Raw genomic sequence first — 21,975 nt, forward strand, 5'->3', positions numbered from 1 at the left:
GCCTGAGACCTGTGGGTGGCAGCGGGTAATGACATCCGACGTGTCCAAGGGAGGCGGGTGGTGTTTTAAATCCTTCTCTGGGATCAGTCTGATGAGTGGGTTTATGGCGGTTGAATGGAGAGCACATGCTAAGCGGAGCAGAGTGGTATGTCTTGGAAGCGGGCCCAGCACTGATGCATGGGATCAGGCATGGTGGTGTGACGCATCTCCCTGGGCAGCGTGAGAAACATGCTTGCGTGTCTTCCTATTAGACGCCCACTCCTAGGCCATATCTCTCCTTGCTCACCATTCGCAGCCAAGCTCCGCGCGGCACTCTGTCTCGGGAGAGGACAGAAGTCAATCCGTCAGAGAACGTGAGGAAGATGAGGAAAAGAGACAGAGAGTAATTGATGAAGGTCAAAAGTAAAGGAGAGTGATTCAAGATGGCACAGGTCTACACTCTCATAGCATTTGGTTTCAGTGTGGAGAAGACATAATGGGGCCTATAATTATTATTAATATTCTTCATCTTCCTATTATTATTATCATTATTATTATTATTAGTAGTAGTAGTATTTAGTAGTAGTAGTATTTGACTTCAGTGTGGCCTGCAGACAGAGTAGAAATAATAGAAGTAGAAATAATAGACATTTATAAGCAGCATCTGATCGCACAGACATGCCAAGAACTAAACCAAAACTAAATTAATTGTCTTTTTTAAATCAGTGATCATTGTAATGATGCATTGGTGGACAGTGGATAACATCATTGTGATTACACCATAGGGGACAGCCCTGTTCTCTGCAGTGGGGGAGAGCCAGGGGAAGGGGAGTCTGACGAGAGAAGTTCAGTGACTCCTGTGACTTTAGTTGGGCTGGTGGAGGTCAGTCCTGGCCTCCCCCGTGGGCATGTGCCCAGTTAATAAAGCGATGGGGCCGGCCAACCAAAAAAATTATAAGTAAATATGCCCCTAATGGTGTCCGCAGTGGCACAAGGTAACCTGGGAGAACTGGAGGTGTGTGTGTGTGTGTGTGTGTGTGTGTGTATGAGTGAGAGAAATGGTGTGGATAGTGGTACTGGGTGGAGAGAGACAGAGAAATTATGTTGGCAGGGCTACTTGGTGTGTGTGTGTGTGTGTGTGTGTGTGTGTGTGTGTGTGTGTGTGTGTGTGTGTGTGTGTGTGTGTGTGTGTGTGTGTGTGTGTGTGTGTGTGTGTGTGTGTGTGTGTGTGTGTGTGTGTGAGAGAGAGAGAGAAATTACGTGCACAGGGCTACTTTGTGTGTGTTTGAGAGTTTGTGTGTGTTTGAGAGTTTGGGTGTGTGTGTGAGTGTGTGTGTGTGTGTAAGTGTGTGTGAATTTGGGTGTGTGTGTGAGTGTGTGTGTGTCAGTGTGTTTGGGGTGGTCTCACAGGTTATTATTAGCGCTCTCATAGATCGGATTGAAGCAAGAGCAGGGGATATGGGCTAATGATGTATTCTGTGGCCAGATGTTGGCCTCTGGAACTTCAGGGTGGGGGGGTGGAGAGTCTAGTGGTGGACACAGCAGAAGTCTGCAGAACGTCATGGCAGGAACCCCATTCAAGGAAACCCTGAGACCTACTGTGCACTGTGCTCTTCTATTTTTAGAAAAGCATTCCTAACATACACAAAGACAAATTAAAAGACACAACATCTAGAATAGCTCAGGAATAGTACATTACATATTATATAACATTGCCTTTATTAGAGTTTCAAACAGCACGTAGTACTAAAGTTTATACAGTGAGCATGGCTATGTGTGACCTGACACGGTGTTACTGGTCAGCACAGTATCAACCTGCAGAAATGAAGTCCCATGTTTTCTTTGCAACCCCCTTATGTTCATAAATATGGAGTGAAAGTTCCAAGTCCAAGCCTGGTTATATTGCACTCAGGACTGTACGTCTGTTTTAGAAATCTAGAAATGTCTGGAACTCTATACGAGTCAATAACAAAACCTTTAGCAATTCAGGGATCATTGTTATGGCTAATGCTGTCCAAAGAAAACACGATTTTATGAGTTTTATATGTCATGGGGAGTTGCCTGAGGTAAAGTGTAGAGCGCTGATAATTAGTCTAGTATACAGCTTTGATGATTAGTCTAGTATACATTGAGTGGAAAAAGGTCACAGGCTTTTCAGTGGTGGGTAACTTATGCTTTCTTTAATGGCATACGGCATTTCAATTTGTGTAATATAGCTACATAAATAATCTTGGGTTTACAACAGGAAATCGAAAATCAAGACTTACCTGAAATAAGACAGGGGATGCACTAAACCAAAGAACAACCCAACAGACATAATAACATAACAACAGCAGCAAAAAACATTGAAGAGCAAATAATTGTTCTTTCCATTGTGGAGAGAACTCTCAATCTGCTGCTTGATGAATAATGGCAACCTGGAAATCAACATGAGACACGTACTGAATGACTGCTATCCTCATGGAAGTTGCTTCTGGATATCCTGTGGTATCCTCATTCCAAAACACATGTTTTTGATCCTTACCATGTCATCATAAGAATGCCATTTGCCTCTGAAGAATACATGCCAGTTGTGATTAGTGTAGCCGGCTTGGACAAAAACCATTAGACTCCGTCATTCTGTCATTAACCAACACAGACGATACTAGCTGCCAACAAAAACGTCAAAAACACGTCAACCCCTATCATATAGTTTCTTTAGTAACAGAGTACGCCTGATGCATATAGCAGATGTAGTGCTAGTGAGGCCTTTGTGCTCCATCTAAACGACCTGCAGCTGTGGATGGTGTAAGATAAAACTGGGGGCCCACGTCCACAGCGTAGGCAGAGGGGATCCCCCCGAGGTCCAGACTGGAGCCCCCGCGGCACGTACTTAAACATGCTGAACTTCCCCCCGTGTTTGAAAGCAGGCCGCTGCTGTATGCTGCTGTTGCTGCCGCGCATGACAGGCTGGTCAGTCCTCGCCTTCCTTTGGTCTTGACTGGAAGCTTTTCTTCTACTCAGCCCTAATGGATGGAACAGCTGTTGGGACAAGTTGAAGGGTTTGCGAGAAGGAGATCATATTTTACACACAGACGTGTGGGTAAAAGCACACACACACACACACACACACACACACACACACACACACACATACAACACACACATATTGATTCATTCATGGTGAGTAGAGAGACTAGATATAACCTGAATGCAATAGAATTCCATTGATTTGCCTGTAGACAGCAGGATGGAAATGTTCTTGACATCAATTACTTACTTAATGTCTTTATTTGTCATACAAACCCATATTTTTCATTAAATACAATTTTCTATACATTTCAAAACACTTCAAATGAATGGAGGTGATAGGAGAAAATTCACTCAAGTTACATCAGGACTCCGGAGTTGCATATAAGCATATTTATTAAACAACAACAACAAGCTCGTCGGGTTCTCACACGTCTCGGCAGGTCAGAGAGAGAGTAAGAGAAAGAGAGAGAGAGAGAGAGAGAGAGAGAGAGAGAGAGAGAGCCCGGGCCCACTCCCAGACTGCAGCAGACGAGAGAGAAGCAAAGTTAAACACATCACACAAGGTTTATATACCGTAGATAGAAGTTTAGCGTTCTCTGACGCCAAAACACTTTGTCAGCATGGATAACCACGTGGTTGGTCTCTGACGTCCGAGGTCATCTTACTATGCTCCCTGCCATGCAAGGATGACAGTTTTACACAGGGTCGAAAGAAGCACAGTTCGACCCTCCTTATCACCTCTGGTCCAAACATGCTCTTACACATATAAAGACTAAGTGGCACCTAATAATCTAAGTTACACACACAGAGAAACACAGAAAAGCCATTTTCCTGCTTACAAAAGCACAGGATTCATATAAGGTAATTATTGATACAAGGCACTTCATTAATATATCCTTAAGTCATTAACAGTGTTTCGAAATTATCTCTGTCAGGAGGTCTGTTGGTATATGCAAACACTTGCCACAGCATCAGTCAACGAGTTGTTTGTGCAACACAGGTTAAGGAAGTCAATATAGAGTCATACTGGCATATGGGTTGTTATGAAAACAAACATAGCCTTGGGCACCATATATTAAATAACTGTTAGTGCTAAAGCTGTTTCTGAAAGGTTTGAAAAATACATTAACCAATTTAAAGATAGGGGACTCCCAAGGCTGCTTCAGCCTCTGGCTGCTTCAATCCAATTACTTTTTTAAAGTAGGTGCCTCAAAATAACACACAGACATCACAGCGTGTAAAATGAGTTCCCCCTTCATGCTGGCAGGTGGATTTGTGTGTGTTTGTGTGTGAATGTTTATAAGAGTGTGTGTGTGTGTGTGTGTGAGTGTGTTTGTATGAGAGAGAGTGCTGAAGAGAGAGAGAAAGACAGAGTGTGTTTGTGTGTATGAGAGAGAGAGAGAGAGAGAGAGAGAGAGAGAGCGTGATAATGTGTGTGTGGGTGTGTTTGTGTGTTCAGTTTTGGGAGGGTGACTTTTTAAAATGTATTCTACCACAGATTACAGGAATACATGTCTTAAACTTTAATTTGTAACATATTCCATTCGATTACTCAATTTGGGATTATTATTATATTAGCTGTGCATGAAACAGTTGTGTCAGACGCTGAGGTTGTAAGGCTCACCACCAACACCAACCCTAAGGGGAAAAAAGTATGAATGGGCCTCTCTTTGTCTAGGACACCAAACCTCTGATTCTGGCTATATTTTTAAGATGACAGAAGGCTGTTTTGGTGACTGCTCTAACCATTGACACAGTGAGTCTGTTGGGCTGCAGTCGTCTGGTGAGAGAGACAGATATTTCTGTGTATCATCTGCATACGTTTTGTAATCAATGTTGTGGTTCTGTAGAATTGGCCCTGATGGCAGCGTATAGAAATTGAACAGAAGAGGTCTGGGAATTCAGTCAAGGATCCAGGGACCTGGTGAGTGACTGAGGCACCGAGCATTGACTGTGGCGGTAACAGGGCTCTGCTATGTGTGCGTGTGTGTGTGCGTGTGTGTGTGTGTGTGTGTGTGTGTGTGTGTGTGTGTGTGTGTGTGTGTGTGTGTGTGCGTGTGTGCGTGTGTGCGTGTGTGCGCGTGTGCGCGTGTGTGCGTGTGTGCGTGTGTGTGTGTGTGTGTGTGTGTGCGTGTGTGCGCGTGTGTGCGTGTGTGTGTGTGTGTGTGTGTGTGTGGTATGTGAGAGGTAGAGACAAATAGATGTGTGTGTTTGTCTGCTTGCTTGAAATAAGTGCATTATCCCTCTACACAAACTACTCTAGGGACTATAACCTCCCAGCCTGGGTGAAATGTCAGTTTTAAGACTGAAGACTTAATTTGCCATTTGCTCTAGTACAGAGGAGCAAGGGCATTGGAATTCAGTCAGTATGTGTACAAGGTAACAAAAGAATAATAAAATATATACACATAGTAATAAATATACTCTGCCAACGTGTGAATAAATATCTACTCTTTTTATCAAATAAAATGTATAAGTAGACTACCAGTGTGCGTAGGTGTGTGCAGGGTAGACTCTACCAGTGTGTGCATGTATGTGTGGAGGGTGTGTGTGAGTGTGTGTGTGTGTGTGTGTGTGTGTGTGTGTGTGTGTGTGCGCGCGCGCACGCGCGTGCAAGTGTGTGGAGGAGGAGGGGGGGTGGGTACTGTCAGTCAGTTTTAACTGGGAACAGGGTATTTCATTCCATCCTGAATGTCTCTCACAAGTAGTCTGACAGCTGCTGGGAAGGAGCTGTTGTGGAAGCGCTCTCTGTTTGCTCTGATGCTCTCTAGCCGGTGGTCTTTGCTGGTGTTTAGTTCGCCTCCACAGCTGAACCAGCCACCAGCCCCTCACAGTGTTTCCTGTCCTACTGTTATGCTTTAGGGTATCTGATGAAATAACACCTTCATTGCCACCACTCACTCACACACACACATATACAAAATCAAAATTCAAAACACAGATAAAAAATGTGTAGTTCACGGCTGCTTGTCAAGTCACACTTGTCTCTGTACAAACACCTCTATCAAAGCAGAGATCACCTCACACAGCACGAGTCAAACATGGTAATAACATGGTTCACCTACTGACACAGATAGTGATCTAAGCCACTTTTACCCCCCCCCCCCCCCCCCGGGTTTGCAAACCTTGATTACATTCACATCCGATTCGCCTCCCAATCCACCAGTGGCTGCCCATGGCAGACCAGGTACCTGTCGTTCATTTCTGTCACAGAACCAGTGGACAGAATTTGGGTAACCCCCTAGGATAGAAGACATGGCTGAGAGACCTATATACTGAGGCAGGTGAGGTAATTTTTCTTCCTGTTGTCCGTTAAAGAGTCTGTTCACCAGGATAAGGCCGGGCGTAATGGGATGTCTCGTGCCTGCCTCTTGTTGAAGCTGATCCCAAGTCAGCTGGCACTCTTCCTGTTGATGAGGCTGTTCCCAAGTCGTCTGACGACCTGCCTGTTGCTGAGTGTGTTCCTGAGAGTGATTTTGAGTGTGTTCCTGACAGTGTGTTCCTCAGAGTGATTTTGAGTGTGTTCCTGAGAGTGTGTGTCTGAGTTGGATGTCGTCCCGCCTGTACCCAAGTCTGCTCCTGAGTCAGTGGTCACCTGGTCTGCTCCTAAGCCTGTCCCTGATTGGTTCCTGTCCCTGAGGCGGTTCCTGTTCCTGGTGCGGAGAGATGGTGCCTACCTCTGGGTCTCCAGTGTCTGAACCCAAGCCCATTCATTGTGCTACATTAACACACATTATTCTTGGACTAATATTTTATCATTGTACTTTACACATACACTTTTTCACTTTAACATATTCTGTACATTTTTTACATATTTTATATATAGGTTTTTATTGTTTGTAAAAGTACTTAATATGTTTATTGTTTATTGTGTATGTTAATTGTTTGCACCAATATACCACAGAAAATTAAAACGTTTCTGATTCTGCATGGTTCTGAGCCGGCTGACTCCACGCCTTTCTCTCTGTCCTTTCCCTGTGCCTAAGCTCTCTGTCTTTTCCCTGTTTTTTTTTTATTTTGATGTGTGCTATGCTCCCTGTTGCCCACACGGTGTCTTGATCTTTCATGAGGTTAATTTATTGCAGGATTATTTCGCTATGAACATCAACATCAAGTCTACAGTCATCTTGCCCTGTGTCTCTGCTCTGGTTTTGGACTCTGCCTGCTCTGCTGTCTCCACCCTGAGTTTTGGAATTTTTGACCTATTGAATTACAGTTACTCAGCCTGCCTGGTCTGCGAGTTTTGCCTTGCTCTTGATCAGCCACTGACCTGTCTGCTCTCACTGGATTCTGCCCGTCTCTGTGTGTCACTGTTTGGACTGATCTCTGTGAAACGGACTTGAACAAACTGCTTTTTGACGAATGATTTTTACTTGGCAGCTTGTATCAGTTCTATTTCCATCCAGTCTAAATCGTATTCATAACCCTGGTCTACCGTGTCTGCTTCTGGGTCCTCGTTCTTCTACCTCTGACCTCATCGGCCATGACACAATTACACATTGCACAATACAAATGAGCACCAAAGATGCACTTGGTACGTTCTAATACAATTTGTAGCTGTAGATAAAGCTACAAAAGGGCCCTACAGCTACAAATGGTTATTGGTCTGAAGGTGTAAATTTGATTAGAAAGATCATCTTACATCAGTTCTGAGATCTGGTAATGAATTGATATCAAAGGTTTGCACGTGTTTTCCACAAGCCTAATTAGAAGGCCTAATTCAGGCATGACAGCAATTTCATATCCTTTGACAGCTGACAATGTCTTGAGGTAGGTCTAACATTCCACTCTCTATACCTAAACTTGGGGGCAGGTGAAAATCACCAGTTCACTCAGCTTTATAAAATGTAGATATGCATTTTACAGTCATTTAAAGCAGTGTACCATTCATGTGAAACAGGAAAACAATTAAACATGCTACTCTGTCCTACTGTTACAATATGTTTAATGTAATATAACTATATTCATGGTTTTTTTTAATACAGGGGACTGAAATATAGATGGTAAGCACACGTCATGTTCACATGAGGTGGGTTAGGATTGAAGTCACCACAAGAGGGAGCCCTTGTTATTCTGTGAGTATCCGGGTGGCAATTTTTATCCTAGTGCTTTGCGCAGAAATGAAGCAAAATTATAACGAGCAATTTTAAACACAAGATACTTAACTCATTAAGTGTTTAAACTGAGCAAAGTCTGTTCATTATTAAACTTCAATACTCCCACCCCCAACACACAAGAGCACGAAGGTTTTTGTTTTCTTTTTAGTTTTGTATTATTTGTCGACAGACAGAAAGGGTACTATATTCCAAATAAGTTATCAAGTATTTATTATTACATAACCCCTGTAGTACCTTTTCTTCAGTGTTACCTTCATTTGAAAATGAAAGGGTTGTATAAAGTATTTAATATGCTTTGCATTTGAAAAGAGTGACAAGCTGACACGCCCCTACACACCCTTACCAGTATAATATACTACTCAGTTCATTATATCTCCAACTCCGCGTTTGGAGGAGGGTTGTAGTTGGGACGGAGTGCAGAGGAAAGGACAGAATGCATGGTGTCTTTAAAAAAAATATATATGGATTTGTCTTAATCAGTGGGACAAGGGCATTGTCTTGCCTAATAGTGTAAACCTTTAATTTTTCTTGAAATCTAGGTGATACTTAAAGTTTTAAGAGGGGTTGTTTTAAAATCTGACTTTTTTTGTCGTATCAAACTTGGACCATATATCCTCACCCGTCTTCGTTTTCGTCTTTGGACGAGAACACGCCTCCATGCGCGTTCACCACCCTGGATACGAGTGAAAACAGTTTGAGTGTCATAAGGAATGCCCTAAATGATTAAACGTCTCAGAGAATGACCTTATGCTAGCCAAAAGAGTAATACACGTTTCAAACAAGTACTGAGACAAGATAAGCCATTCGTATTTGAGGAGAGTCCATGCCTAAAAATGTGTACCCCTCTTCAGACTCCTGACATCGGAGTACTCAGACGGCCGTCTCTGCGCACACTACAGAGCGAAAGCTTCCGCTGCGCACTACTACACCGGCAGAAGAAAACCGGCTACTGAAATTCAGTGAGTCCACGTCATGCGCCACAATATTTACCGAAAATAACCGAGACAATTTAATTTCTTCAGTAATCACTCAGTAATAGTTAAAATTACTGCGGCTTCTCGAACGAAAAATAAACACATGGAGAGTTTGTCATTATTTTCTGAGCTTGGCAAGTATCACCGCGCATCTGCTACCCGCTTCTGCACCGACCAAGTAACACAGGTCGATCCAAGCGAATACATGACAACGCTGTGAGGACCGCGTGTTAAGTGATGGTCCATCTGACTGACCTCCGACAGCGGGAAGTTAATTGAGAATAGTGATCTTGGACACTTATGCTGATGAAATACTGGAAACGCGAGGACGATTGAAAACGGCTAGGATTAGAGACATGGATATAATGGAACTTTGTCGCATGCCAATGTTTTTCGCAATTGGGAAACGACCCGATACTTCAATGTGGTAGCCAGCAGTCATCATATTTTTCATCATCTTCTTTCTCATCCTCTGGAAAAAACACGAAACCAAATGGAAGTTTTTTGGAGAGCACAAATTAACATGTTGCGTGTCTGCGCCCTGCATACAATTGTGGTACTTCTTGGAGGTAAGCATACCATGCAATAGATATTCTTGGTTAACTTTTTAAATGTTGCGTTTTTGCCTCCATCACTCTTTTCATCAAATGCTATTCTATACATGACGCATTAGTCCTCAAATGGTAACTTGATGACGCGGTGGCTAAAGATGGACATTTATTAAAGTGCGTTTTCATATAGCGTGTGTGTTGGAGATTATGCGAGAATCCACTTAATTACTGGAGCGCGCCGTAGCTCCGTGAGAGAGGCTGCACACTGGCGTTGTTCAGTGTGACAGCAGATAGGGTTTGTTCTGCACTGCCGCGGGTCTCTGGAACGCAACGCCTGCATGTCGCACACATACAGGCGCAGTGTACCTGTCACATTGAATCCTGTTTTAAACGCTTGCTCCTGCACGGCATAGCAGAACACACACACGCACACACATTCGTGCCCTCGCGCAAAAGTAAGCACTATTAATTCTCTCACTGTCGCTCGCCCCCTCCACGGCGACAGCCAGCGGACTTAATCTCTGCTAAAACGGAAATCTCTCTTTCAGATAAAATACAACCGAGCCCTTTTGGAATCTAGCTGCACGAAACGTAGCTTTTTACGGAACGTGTAGTTGTATTGCAGCTAGTTGCCATGTACTTTTGGCACATTCGCCTATTAAACGTACGGTTCTCATTCGGATGTCCGAACTTGGTGGACATACGAATTTATTTGAAACAAGTTAAAGAATCGAGATGTGGTGTGGTTGTATCCGTTTTCATGTTTTTCTCTTCATCATCATTGTCCATGTTTGTCAGGGGGCCAATTGGCCCAAATGCACTTTTGTATAGCGCACCTTCATATCTGGGAGGGCAGAACTGGAGCTCCGTGACCCCCCTCTTCCGTGTGTTTGTGTTTTGTGTGCGATCCGATGGAGAACACCATTGTATAGTCCAACAGAATTTACAGTAAAGAGCACTATTGTTTGGCATAAACGGTACCCACTGGCAAGGTTTAACATGGAACTTGGTGTCAGTGAATTGATAGTACCTATTCATGTTCATGATATATTACATCGGTGGGCAAAATATGAACTATTTCACCTCAGAGATTACACAAATGTCCATAACAAGTATATTGTATACGAAAGCTCATGATTGGAATGGTGAAGTACTGATAGCAATCCTTAGAGTCGCTTGGTTGGATTGAGCAGAGGTTTCCACTTGGAGAGCCTTTTTAAAGATGGCAATTCCATCTAGTTTGGGACAGAAGGACATGCACAAGAACATTATATATACATTTCTTATAGTAGGTCTGATTTAGCGTACGTTGACTTCCCAGAGCATTCTTCTGAATGACTATGTACAAGGTCCTTTCCCGAGATTGTGGACGGTTATTGTTATGTGGTGTCAAAATAGAGGAAAAGAAAACAAGATCTGACATATTAATAAACTGCAATAATTGAAATGCATCATTTTGGCATGTGACTTGGATATATCAGGGCATGGTGTCGGACTGAAGAGATTTGATAATGCTCTTCTTCCAGAGATCTCTTAGCGACAATGTAATGCAACCTAATGGGAGATATCCCCCCTGCTGTGAAAGTATTCCAATTCACACACACTTAAGAAGCACATTCATGGCCGACCCTAATCTAGTATTACTGGATGTAGTGCACTCAGTCTCTCTCCAAGAAAGAAGCTGATTCAATAACGGATCCAAAAAACTAACTTAACATAACTTATCTCGCCAGGTCCGTAGCAGTTAGTAGCCTTGGGGGTTCCAGTTCCATATAGATTATCATAATATGGTATTTCATTTTACTGACTTACTTTTGTGAGTTTTTTAATCACTTTTATACATAAACGTACTCATTACCCAGGTTATTGTTGTCATTATATTAGCATGTACTGTATGCTCACAGAGTTAGTAGATGTTTGTATCCAAGGATACTCACAAGCACATATCTGGCTGTACAGAGTTCATCACCCTTGTCTGGCAAACACAGTGAGGGAACCGCTCCTTAGTCATCTCTGGCGTCGATTTTCTCCATCTCACAATTACACAAGGAAAGCGTGAGAGGGGACGAAAAAGAATGGGTCCCTAAATGGATTGATAATGGCCTGGAGATGATGTTTGTGCTTTCACATTTACAGACGTGACTTATTTCGTCATTTCAGACGGAATGAAGTGGAGGGGAAATGGGAAATGGTTCTGCGTTGTGGTTTTTTTCCAAACATTTCCACAATGAGTCTTCAGAGCTCAAATGGGTTTGTTTCTGAGTGGGAAGGTTGCTGGGGGAAATGGTTAAAATGTCATAGGAAAGCAAATGGGATGTCCAGCTTCAAGCAGTGGGCAACAAATCAACCCAAAATGTCTATTACCCCAGACTCATCTCTCATTTAACCCTGTGCAGGCACATCACATCGACTACAAAAGCAAAACACATAATTACAGTTCACAGCATTACGGAATTAATGCCATTGTATTTCAAAGGTGTGTGGTGCTGCTCCTGTTGAGGAGGTATTTTTTGCAAAAGTGATTTCTTGAGTGAATCTACAGGTGGTCCTATTGTTCAGCTGCTAGAGCAAGATTCTAACGTCATCAAGGTTCTGGGCTGGATTCCCACTGAATACAAATGCAGTGAAGCAGATTGGCTTTGCTCTAGTGAAAGCGTCAGATAACACATTCAATCTAGAAGTAGTTCTGGTATAAAGCAGGTGAATGGACAGGGTCAGCCAGGACTAGAGCTGCCTTTTTAACACCACACCCAAGGAGGGGGTTAACTCCAAGGTCGTCCACTAACAGTGTGAGTGCAAGATTTCCTTTACCCAGCTCTGTAAGAAAGAGAAATAGAGAGAGAGAGAGAGAGGGGGGTGAGAGGAGAGAGAGAATGACAGAGACACAGAGAGGCTGAGCGCGAGAGAGAGAGATGGAGAAAAGGAACGAGGGGATCAGGAGAGAGAACCATGCTGTGCGTGACATAAAAGTATTTACACTGCTCGTTCAGTTCTGCTTTATTCATCCAGCACTTCTAACAAAAGGCATTGCCATTCAGCCGCTTTCAGACTCTTTGGATGAAGCGAATGGTCTAAACTGCTCGAACAAACAGAATAGAAGAGAGCTCAGCCAGTGTTCGGAGATGAATGCAGGAAAATACATATTTCTTACCACCAAGTGTGATACAATCCAAACATAATTTTCCAAACATAATTTGAGTCTTTTGTAGTTTTTTTCCTTCAAATGTACAGCTTTACAACTGCTTATCAACAGAGTATGTATTGATTTGAATATATTTTAATAACAGTGGTCATGCCTGAAAGCACCCAACACCCTTTTAGTTTCTTCTGTCATTTTACAGTGCTTTGAATTACCTTTGTATTTTGTGTTTGGCCTATTCAACGATGCCTCACCTAAATTACAAACAACAGCGCAATAGACCGCCCCACACAGGCCCCATAAACACAAACAACAGCACAATAGACCGCCCTACACAGGCCCCATAAACACAAACAACAGCACAATAGACCGCCCCACACAGGCCCCATAAACTTAAAAACGCATAGGTTTCAAATATAAACATTTGAACTCTAGCACAGGATGCGGAATGGACCCACAGTTGCATTAGAGAGCAGCTGATATCAGGAAGTTAGCCCTGATGATGGTGGTCATCTTGAGCAGCCTTACCGCAGTAAACCAGTCCTCTAGGCAGTGTGCTGTGAGACCTGCCTTATGGTGGCTGAGTCTTAGCCTCTGATCTATGGGGGAGAGAATGGCAGAGAGGTCAGGGCGGGGGTCCCTGTGCTCAGCTGGACGTCTGGGGGTCAGTGCAACTGGCTCTGTTGTTTGCAGTGGCTTCCTGCCGTGCGACCAGTTATTTCTCCCTATGTTTTTGGGAGAATATTGCGAACAACAGGAGGTTGAAATCCAGGAATAAAAAAGGCAACTGTTCTGGCACACTCTGCAAGTAGACTGTATATGTGGGTGTATGAGTGTGTGAGTGTGTGTGTGTGTGTGTGTGTGTGTGTGTGTGTGTGTGTGTGTGTGTGTGTGTGTGTGTGTGACCACCTTGGTGCCTGTGTATTATGATGTGCCCTTGTGTTTGCATGGCTGTGTGCACAGACGTGTGTGTTTGTGTAATCATGTGTGTTTGTGTAATCATGTGTGTGTTTGCTGTATGTGTGTGTTTGTGTGTGACAAGCTTGTTTGTCTGTGTGTCTCATTTGTGTTGTGCCCATTTCTCTGTGTCATACCTCTGCTTAAGTGAGCCATCTGCGCTTGGCAGATTGAGCCAGCACATAATAAACATTATGGAACAGCGCAGTTATTACTCATTCAAAGAAACACAAAGAGCTCCTCTGAGACGTAAGACTTATGGTCTGTGCTTTCGTGAATATTAGTGGAGCTTGCTCAAAATGACTGCCATTCATTAAACATCTAAATTAATGGGAAAGGTTTCTCTTCTATGGGGATTTTCTGTATTGATTTCCTCTTTCCTGCTTTTCAAAACTCACTTTTTCACCCAGTAGTGAAATGCATGCTGGTTTGGATGCTCTGGTTGGGATGCTCTGGTTGGGATGCTCTGCTGGGAATTGAAGCTTTGGGGATGGACCCATGTGCTCAGCTGGTAGAGCAAGGTGCCAGCAACACCAAGGTAATATGTACGCTATAGAGGACACACATATTTCTTACGGCGGTGTATCGCAACTGTTCTGCAAGTTGCTTTGGATAAAAACATCTGTAAAAACCCTGAGAGAGAGAATGTGGTTACCAGGCTATGGAACTAAACAAGGGCTAAACATTAGTTCACTCGGGGGAAGCTGGTTTGTAAGCTAGCGACAACGACTGACAAACTGTAGCTGACTACCAGTAGCAAGTTTGCAACTGTGAACATTTTCTTGTTTGTTTTTGCAACTAAGCGCAAATTACGCTTTTGCCTAGGATAATTTTGAGGATCTGATGTGAGATTTGCTGCTCTTGCATACACAGTCTCCTCTGACCTCTTCGATTTTATGTTTGCAATAGAGAACACCCATAGCCCTCTGCTGCACAATGTCAAAGACCACATTGGTTTATTCATTATTATTTATTCAACATAGAAACAAATCAAATAAAACATCCTCCAATATCTTGATGAAGCCTTTGGCAGCATGGAGTCTGTCCTCTACTATGGCCTCATCCTCTAAATTAATTTGAAGAGTCTACAGGAGCCTGTGACAGAGCGCATGGCGACTGTCACGTAAAGCGGTGGTTTCCTGATCACGGATTATACAAGACGTTCTGATGGACAGAAATATGAACGTTGTGTTATGTGATTATACTGTGTGGTGTGCGTAGGTATAATGCTATGGGTGATTTAACCCTGCATGGGGTCTCTATGTGCAATGATCAATTAGACGAGATGTTTAGCTGCGTACTTACCTGTTGCCTGTGTCTTCCGGGAACGTGGGAAGCAAACGGGAATGCAGGGATTGGCATGATTATCTGTGTTTGTTACGCGCGCCGCTAGGGATGCGCTCATTGAGGCAGGGGTGTTTCTAGTGTGTTTAAATAACTTCTTGGTAAAGTGTGTAATGGCAAAGTTAGTACGATAACATGCACGTATATATGTACTGGGTTATGTCGGTATGCATGTAAGGAGATAATACTGTGTGCAACGGTTAATTGATTGATGCGTGTTAATGGTAACGGCCACCTGTTTAAATACGTGCCGCACAGCTCAGTTCGAGAGAGGTTGCTGACGTGAGCAGACCTAAGTGGATGGTTGCGTTAAACCAAGGAGAATAGCTAGCTTGGGCATTGTCCCAGTGTTTGTTTAATTTTACATTCAGTGTTTTGTTTGTTCGTTTTGTATTGTCTGTTTTAACCTACTGGTAGTACAGGAAGAAAATTAAAGAAAACCTTTTTTTGGAAGTACTGTTGTGCCTGTTATCCATTCCCTGAAGTCTGACCAACCAACCGCTCGGGCACACTCCTTTACAGAGCCCATCATAGTTGCTGCCCATAGTGCTTACTACCCGTAATTTAAAGTCCCACCAAGTAGGAGCGTTTCTTGGCCACCGTGAACATCCTGCAGACTCAGGAAAGGCCATCCCATCCTCATAGTGGATTTAGAAAAAACATGTGGCAAACCCGGAGAGTGTATGTGTGTGTATGAATGTGTGTGTGTGTGTACCTGGTGAAAGATGAGTGCCTGGCTGATGTATCCTCAGCTGCAGGTAGGGCTGAGGTAGTGGATGAGCAGCAGTGTGTGTGTGTGTGTGTGTGTGTGTGTGTGTGTGTGTGTGTGTGGCTTCAGGCAAGCATTTTGACCCCCTGGGATAACACCAGGAATAATCTGTGTGCATAGCAGTGCACAAACATTGCATTTGTGGCATTGGAATGTTCTTTTATCTTTCCCTGAAGTCCATTCAGAGAGAAAGCCAAGACAGCAGCCCCATCATATGTTTGAGCCATGTTTTTCTTTGTAATAGTAGCCCTGTGTGTGTTCATTTAAAATGTCAAAGACAGACCGAGCAGCTCACCCTTCTGGAATCATTAAAAAAATCCAACAAATCGCTCTTTAATTTGGCCTGCATTCTCTACATCATCATGGCCTGTGAGCCAGCTCTGGACAGCCAAGCAGTGAAGAGAGATGCATTAATTAGACATCATTATTGGATGGTCCCCTATAGACAATCTACTAATGCTTAGATTATAAACAAACTATCTGTTAACTGCAATTTAGAGTTAAGGTTGGGGTTAAGGGTTGGGTTTGGTAATGGTGATGTTCACTGAACAATAAGAAAGACTGAGCTTGAATTGCAACAAACCATCTGTAAAGTCTCTGTAGGCAGACTATCAAAATAAAGTGCCACCTATTCTCTTAATCAAAGCACTTCCAGTCAGCCCATTTTGTTATACCAGGGGAGCTGAAACAATAATTTTTTGCTATCTAACTTTTGAACTAAATTAATGTTGGGCATTGATCTGCTCTGCTGTTTAATTCTGAGTCTATCCTCGTATGGAAGACCATCCAAGGACTTCACTAATTCTTTACTCCCTCTCCACTGACAAACACCATGTTCCCTAATGCTACTGAATGGGAATAAACCATACGGAAAGAAATCGACAGAAACTCCATCCATAGATATACATGGAAAAGCACTAACTATATAGTTCTGGATCTGTAGCTGCCCGTCTGTGCCTTTTCTAAAGGCCCCAGTGGGGAGGTTCTGCCACATGTTTCACTGGCACCAGGGTCTTTGCCTGGAAACTGGATATACAAGAATAAATGGACACAGCAAGTAGTATGGTTATGCCTCAAAGCAGCTGGTGTGACACACTGACAGTTAGGGTTGGGATTGAATATGCCAGCTACTCTACTGACTGAATTTGTAAGTCAAATGCACATTGACTCACATTGAGTGTGACCTCTGAAAAAAAAATGTGTCACCCTATCAGTCAGGCCTGGACACCTTTGGTGGTAGAGGTGAATACCTCCCTGGCATAGGAGCATACGACAAATAGAAAAAGAAATGAGGTAGAAACTAAAGGAAAAAAAAATCGAACAACGAAAAAAAAAATATCCTCTTTGAAAGCTGCCCAGAGGAAGGACATGGAAAGAAAGAAAATGGATTAAAAGTCTGTTGTAAAATCCCTTTAGTCTTTGCAGGAGGAAGTGGTTGGCCATTTGTTCACATTGCGGTCTGGAGGGGGCTAGAGGTTACCAGGGATGTAATCATTCTCCATCCAATACAGACTCCGATGTGGATTTGGCTTTTCTTGCTTGGCGTTGCGTGTAGCAGAGGTTGACATTTGCATTCATTCATATAGCAAAAGCGACTTACAGATACAGAAATACATTTCATTAGTATGGGTGCTCCCCATCTTGCAAAAAAATGTGTACAATCTGCTGATTGAAATTCTGTACACTGACTGTTGTCAGCTATTAATTAGCCATGGCAACATACTGTAATGTTGAATAATCTGACATTCTAACTGGAATGAGTTGGGTCTTATTTTAGTATGGATGTGGAGGATCCATGCTGGATCTAGGCCATTACTAGTCTACAGTCAACTGAGAATGTGTGTCTGTATGGAGGTTTGCTGTGTGTTATGACGGCAGAGGAGGAGAGAGCTTTCGCCTAGCTGAGATTTGCTGTTGTTTTTGTAGTTTGACTTTGATGAAAGTTTTGTCATTTGGGATTGTTTATAATAGAATTCAATGGGTGGTCACAATTATTACTCACACTGTGAAGGGCAATTTCAAATCTGGTGGTTCCCGCAGAGACGGAGCATTAAAAAAAATGTGTTTGGTATACTTTTGATTTTCTGTCTTCATCGTGCACACACACACACACACACACACACACACACACACACACACACACACACACACACACACACACACACACACACACAGAGAGAGAGGGGGTATTGTGGAGTGTTGCAATGCTTAATAGTTGTGAAACTAATGACTATGTTAATTACTTTGACTGGTTACAATATGTCTGTTTGAGTAATTAGTAATGAGGCAAACTAATCAAAATGAATGAACACCAACCTACAGGAAATTAATAAATAAACAAATCAATACAGTAATGACTTAATTAGTAATAAAGGTATTTAGATGAATATTTTAAAACGGAACCATCTCTAATACCATTCCAAGCCAAAAGCATGTGAGCCCCCAGGCTATATTTCTCAGAAATATCCACTGAATTGTTTGTGTAATTTTTGTCAGTGTCTGGTGGTTGTTGTCTTGAAGAGATTAGCCCCATTAATGCTGTGTGGTCAGGGCCTGTGTTGCTTGAGCAACGCTTGCTAGTGGGAGGAGAAGACTAACTAAAGCACGTCAGACTTTGCTTTGCTTTGAGTGTGAAGACACATTTAGCTTAGCATGTCTCTGGTGTGGGATGGATGTCTTTTTTTGTCCTTGCCTTTTTACTGCATTAGAAACATTAGAAACAATTTTAAAAAGGCATTTCATAGCATTTTTTTTTTTTTTTAATAGAATGTTCATGACATGGCACGGATGTCAGAATCAGAATCAGAATCAGAATCAGAATAGTATTTATTGCCAAGTAGGTTTACACCTACCTGGAATTTGTTCTGATGTATAGGTGCATACAGTAAACATAAAAACATACAAACACAGAAAGTACTACACATAACATAAAACATAAAAACACAGTAAGTACTACACAAACACAATAAGTACTACAATACAAAAAGCAGGGCAGGAGTGCAAAAGTGGATGTGCAATGTGCAGTGTGCAATGTAGTGTGTGTTAACATAACACAGGCTTGAGGTGTGGGGGCGGGATGAGAGTCCACGTCAGGTGGCCTTGTTACTAAGGCCAACGGCAGCCGGGAAGAAGCTGGTTTTGTGGCGTGAGGTTTTGGTCCTGATGGACCGCAGCCTCCTGCCGGAGGGAAGGACCTCGAAAAGTTTGTGACCCGGGTGTGAGGGATCGGCCACAATCTTACCTGCCCGCCTCAGGGTCCTAGAGGCAAACAGGTCCTGTAGAGAGGGCAGATTGCAGCCAATCACCTTCTCGGCGGAACGGATGATACGCTGCAGTCTGCCTTTGTCATTGGCAGTGGCAGCAGCGTACCAGACGGTGATGGAGGAGGTGAGGATGGACTCGATGATGCAGGTGTAGAAGTGCACCATCATTGTCTTTGGCAGGTTAAACTTCTTCAGCTGCCGCAGAAAGTACATCCTCTGTTGAGCTCTTTTGGTGAGGGAGCTGATGTTCAGCCCCCACTTGAGGTCCTGGGAGATGATGGTGCCCAGGAAGCGGAAGGACTCTGCAGTGTCGACTGGGGAGTCACTCAGGGTGATGGGGGTGGGTGGGGCTGGGTTCCTCTGAAGTCTACGACCATCTCCACTGTCTTCAGAGCATTTAGCTCCAGGTTGTTCTGCCCACACCAGGTCACCAGATGGTCAATCTCCCACCTGTAAGCGGACTCATCCCCCCCAGAGATGAGCCCAATGAGGGTGGTGTCGTCCGCGAACTTAAGGAGTTTGACGGACTGGTGACTGGAGGTGCAGCTGTTGGTATACAGGGAGAAGAGTAGAGGGGAAAGAACGCAGCCCTGAGGGGAACCGGTGCTTATGGTCCTGGAGTCAGAGACATGCTTCCCCAGCCTCACGCGTTGCCTCCTGTCAGACAGGAAGTCTGTGATCCACCTGCAGGTGGAGTCAGGCACGTTCAGCTGGGAGAGCTTGTCCTGAAGCAGAGCCGGAATGATTGTGTTGAAGGCAGAGCTGAAGTCAACAAACAGGATCCTGGCGTAGGTTCCTGAGGAGTCCAGGTGCTGGAGGATGAAGTGAAGGGCCATGTTAACTGCATCAAGATGAGAAAGCTTAAAGACTTACACTGAAGCTATAAACATGTTATGACTGTAATAATCTAGCAACATTTAAGAAGTCTTATATTAAGCGTTATAACACACAAATGCAGTCACAATACAATCTGGAGACTTGCTTTAAAGGATACAAGGTCATTGCGGTTACATTGGGCAGATGTAAGAGATATCCAGACCTCTGTATTGAATGTGGAATGTGAATTTGGAAGCCATAATGTGGGTAATCTGACAGTGCTGTCTGTGTCACAGAAATACGATTGGAAGCACTCATGGCTCAAGTTTAAAATATTTGGAATGGGGGATCCTCTCGCTGCCCATTTGAATTCCCTCCCCTACGTCCTCATCTGAAGTACAAAGCAAAGCACACATCCCAGTCCTCCAGAGCGTCCACAGTTTAATGAATCACACTGACAGACGCTGAACTGCCTGTCCGATGTGTGTGATAAGATGAGAGTTGAAGTTTGAAGTCTGAGCACATTTGGGTCATGCAGGCTACGGCAGCTTGTGTGTGTGTGTGTGTTTGTGTTTCACCTTGGCGGTATATGCTATCACCCGAAGCGCAGTATTTCAGACGACCGTAGATGTTTCCATGGAGGCGTGTGTGTGTGTTTGTGTGTGTGTGTGTGTGTGTGTGTGTGTGTACGAGACGGCATAGAGAAGTAGTGGATAGAAAGCAGCTGGTGAAGGGCAACCAGGACAGTCCTGCAAAGAGTTGAATGTGTGCCCTTGGATCACTTAACAAAAAGACTCGGGCAAATTCACCTTGTACGCAACTACAATCAGATTGAAATCTTGATACTGAAAAGGAATGAGCTCACCCATTGTGATGCTTTCGCTCCTTGAAGCATGCTTTAATCTATCAGTCGCCTACCTCCTGCACATTTCTGAGCTGCAAGTGTTTCTCAAGTACAGTTGACAATCAAGTCTAGGTCCTTTTGTAAAGCAATGTCACAGTGTCACAGACGTTCGTCAGAGTGTGAGATATATTTTTTGTGTGAAAAATTCATGGCGCCATCTTATATACTCTTGTGAAGTATCTGATTGGGCCATAAATTTACAGCACACTATGATAACGATGAGAGGAAACAGCTTGGATATTTCATTTGTACCTCTTATTTATGATATACTGTATATTTAAGAATGAACTTAAATAAACTCACTTCATCCATGCCATTGATTAAACCTAGTATAAAACACAAACTCAAATGGAATTTCTTGAATCATCAGTGTTCAATCTGTCAATCTGAAAATACAACTATGCCCCCCCCCCCCCCCCCCCCTCCTCTTTAGGTTGTCTGATGTGTGTCCACCAGTCTTTTGTCAAACAATTAACCACCCAACAAACCATTCAGCCATTCTTTAGTTCATCCATCATTCCTGTAAGTAATCAGTCAGTATATTAGCTGATGTTTGTCAACCCGGCTGCCTTAATCAGTATTATGTGTTTTAATCAGTATTATGATCATACTTAATCAGTATATAAAGGTATTCATTAGGGGTTTGTAAGAGCTGATAACTTATTTTTAACGCACTATAATATCAAGTATTCATAATGCCTCATAATGATGGACATAAGTCTACGTAACCATTCATACACATAAACACAACATTCATACACATATACATAAACCCCTTCAGGACGAAACGAGACCCCTCCGCTGCGCGTCGGGGTCCTGTTCGTCCCGATGGTATTTATTGTTCGATAATGACCGCTCATACTACAACATCGAAATGCTTTATGAGTGCAGCCATGTCTATTTATAAATAGTTTTATAGACCTAGGTGAGTCGCTATGATGCATTATGAATACTTTGTAAACATTTACAAATGTGTTTGTCACGCTTTATATAGACTGGGTTTAAGTAAAGGGTTACCAAAATGGGTAACACTTTATTTGGATAGTCCGCCTACAGAGACTCTACAGATGGTTTGTTGAAATCCAAGTTCAGTCTTTCTAAATTATTCACTGAACATCACCATTACCAAACCCAACCTCTGACCTTAACC

At 43.2% G+C, this 21,975-nt stretch overlaps 1 protein-coding gene across 1 annotated transcript in view; it reads left to right on the forward strand.

The window, feature by feature from the left end:
- Positions 1-8,498: 8,498 nt before the first annotated feature.
- Positions 8,499-21,975, forward strand: part of LOC116220942 (transmembrane protein 132D-like) — a 66,945-nt gene continuing 53,468 nt past the window's right edge. The window contains exon 1 of the mRNA XM_042708112.1: positions 8,499-9,651. Within this exon, the coding sequence (XP_042564046.1) occupies positions 9,576-9,651 (76 nt within the window). The 5' untranslated portion in view covers positions 8,499-9,575. The remainder of the gene's footprint in view (positions 9,652-21,975) is intronic.

This window comes from Clupea harengus, chromosome 7 (assembly GCF_900700415.2).
Source record: "Clupea harengus chromosome 7, Ch_v2.0.2, whole genome shotgun sequence".
In the NCBI taxonomy this organism is placed as follows: domain Eukaryota; kingdom Metazoa; phylum Chordata; class Actinopteri; order Clupeiformes; family Clupeidae; genus Clupea; species Clupea harengus.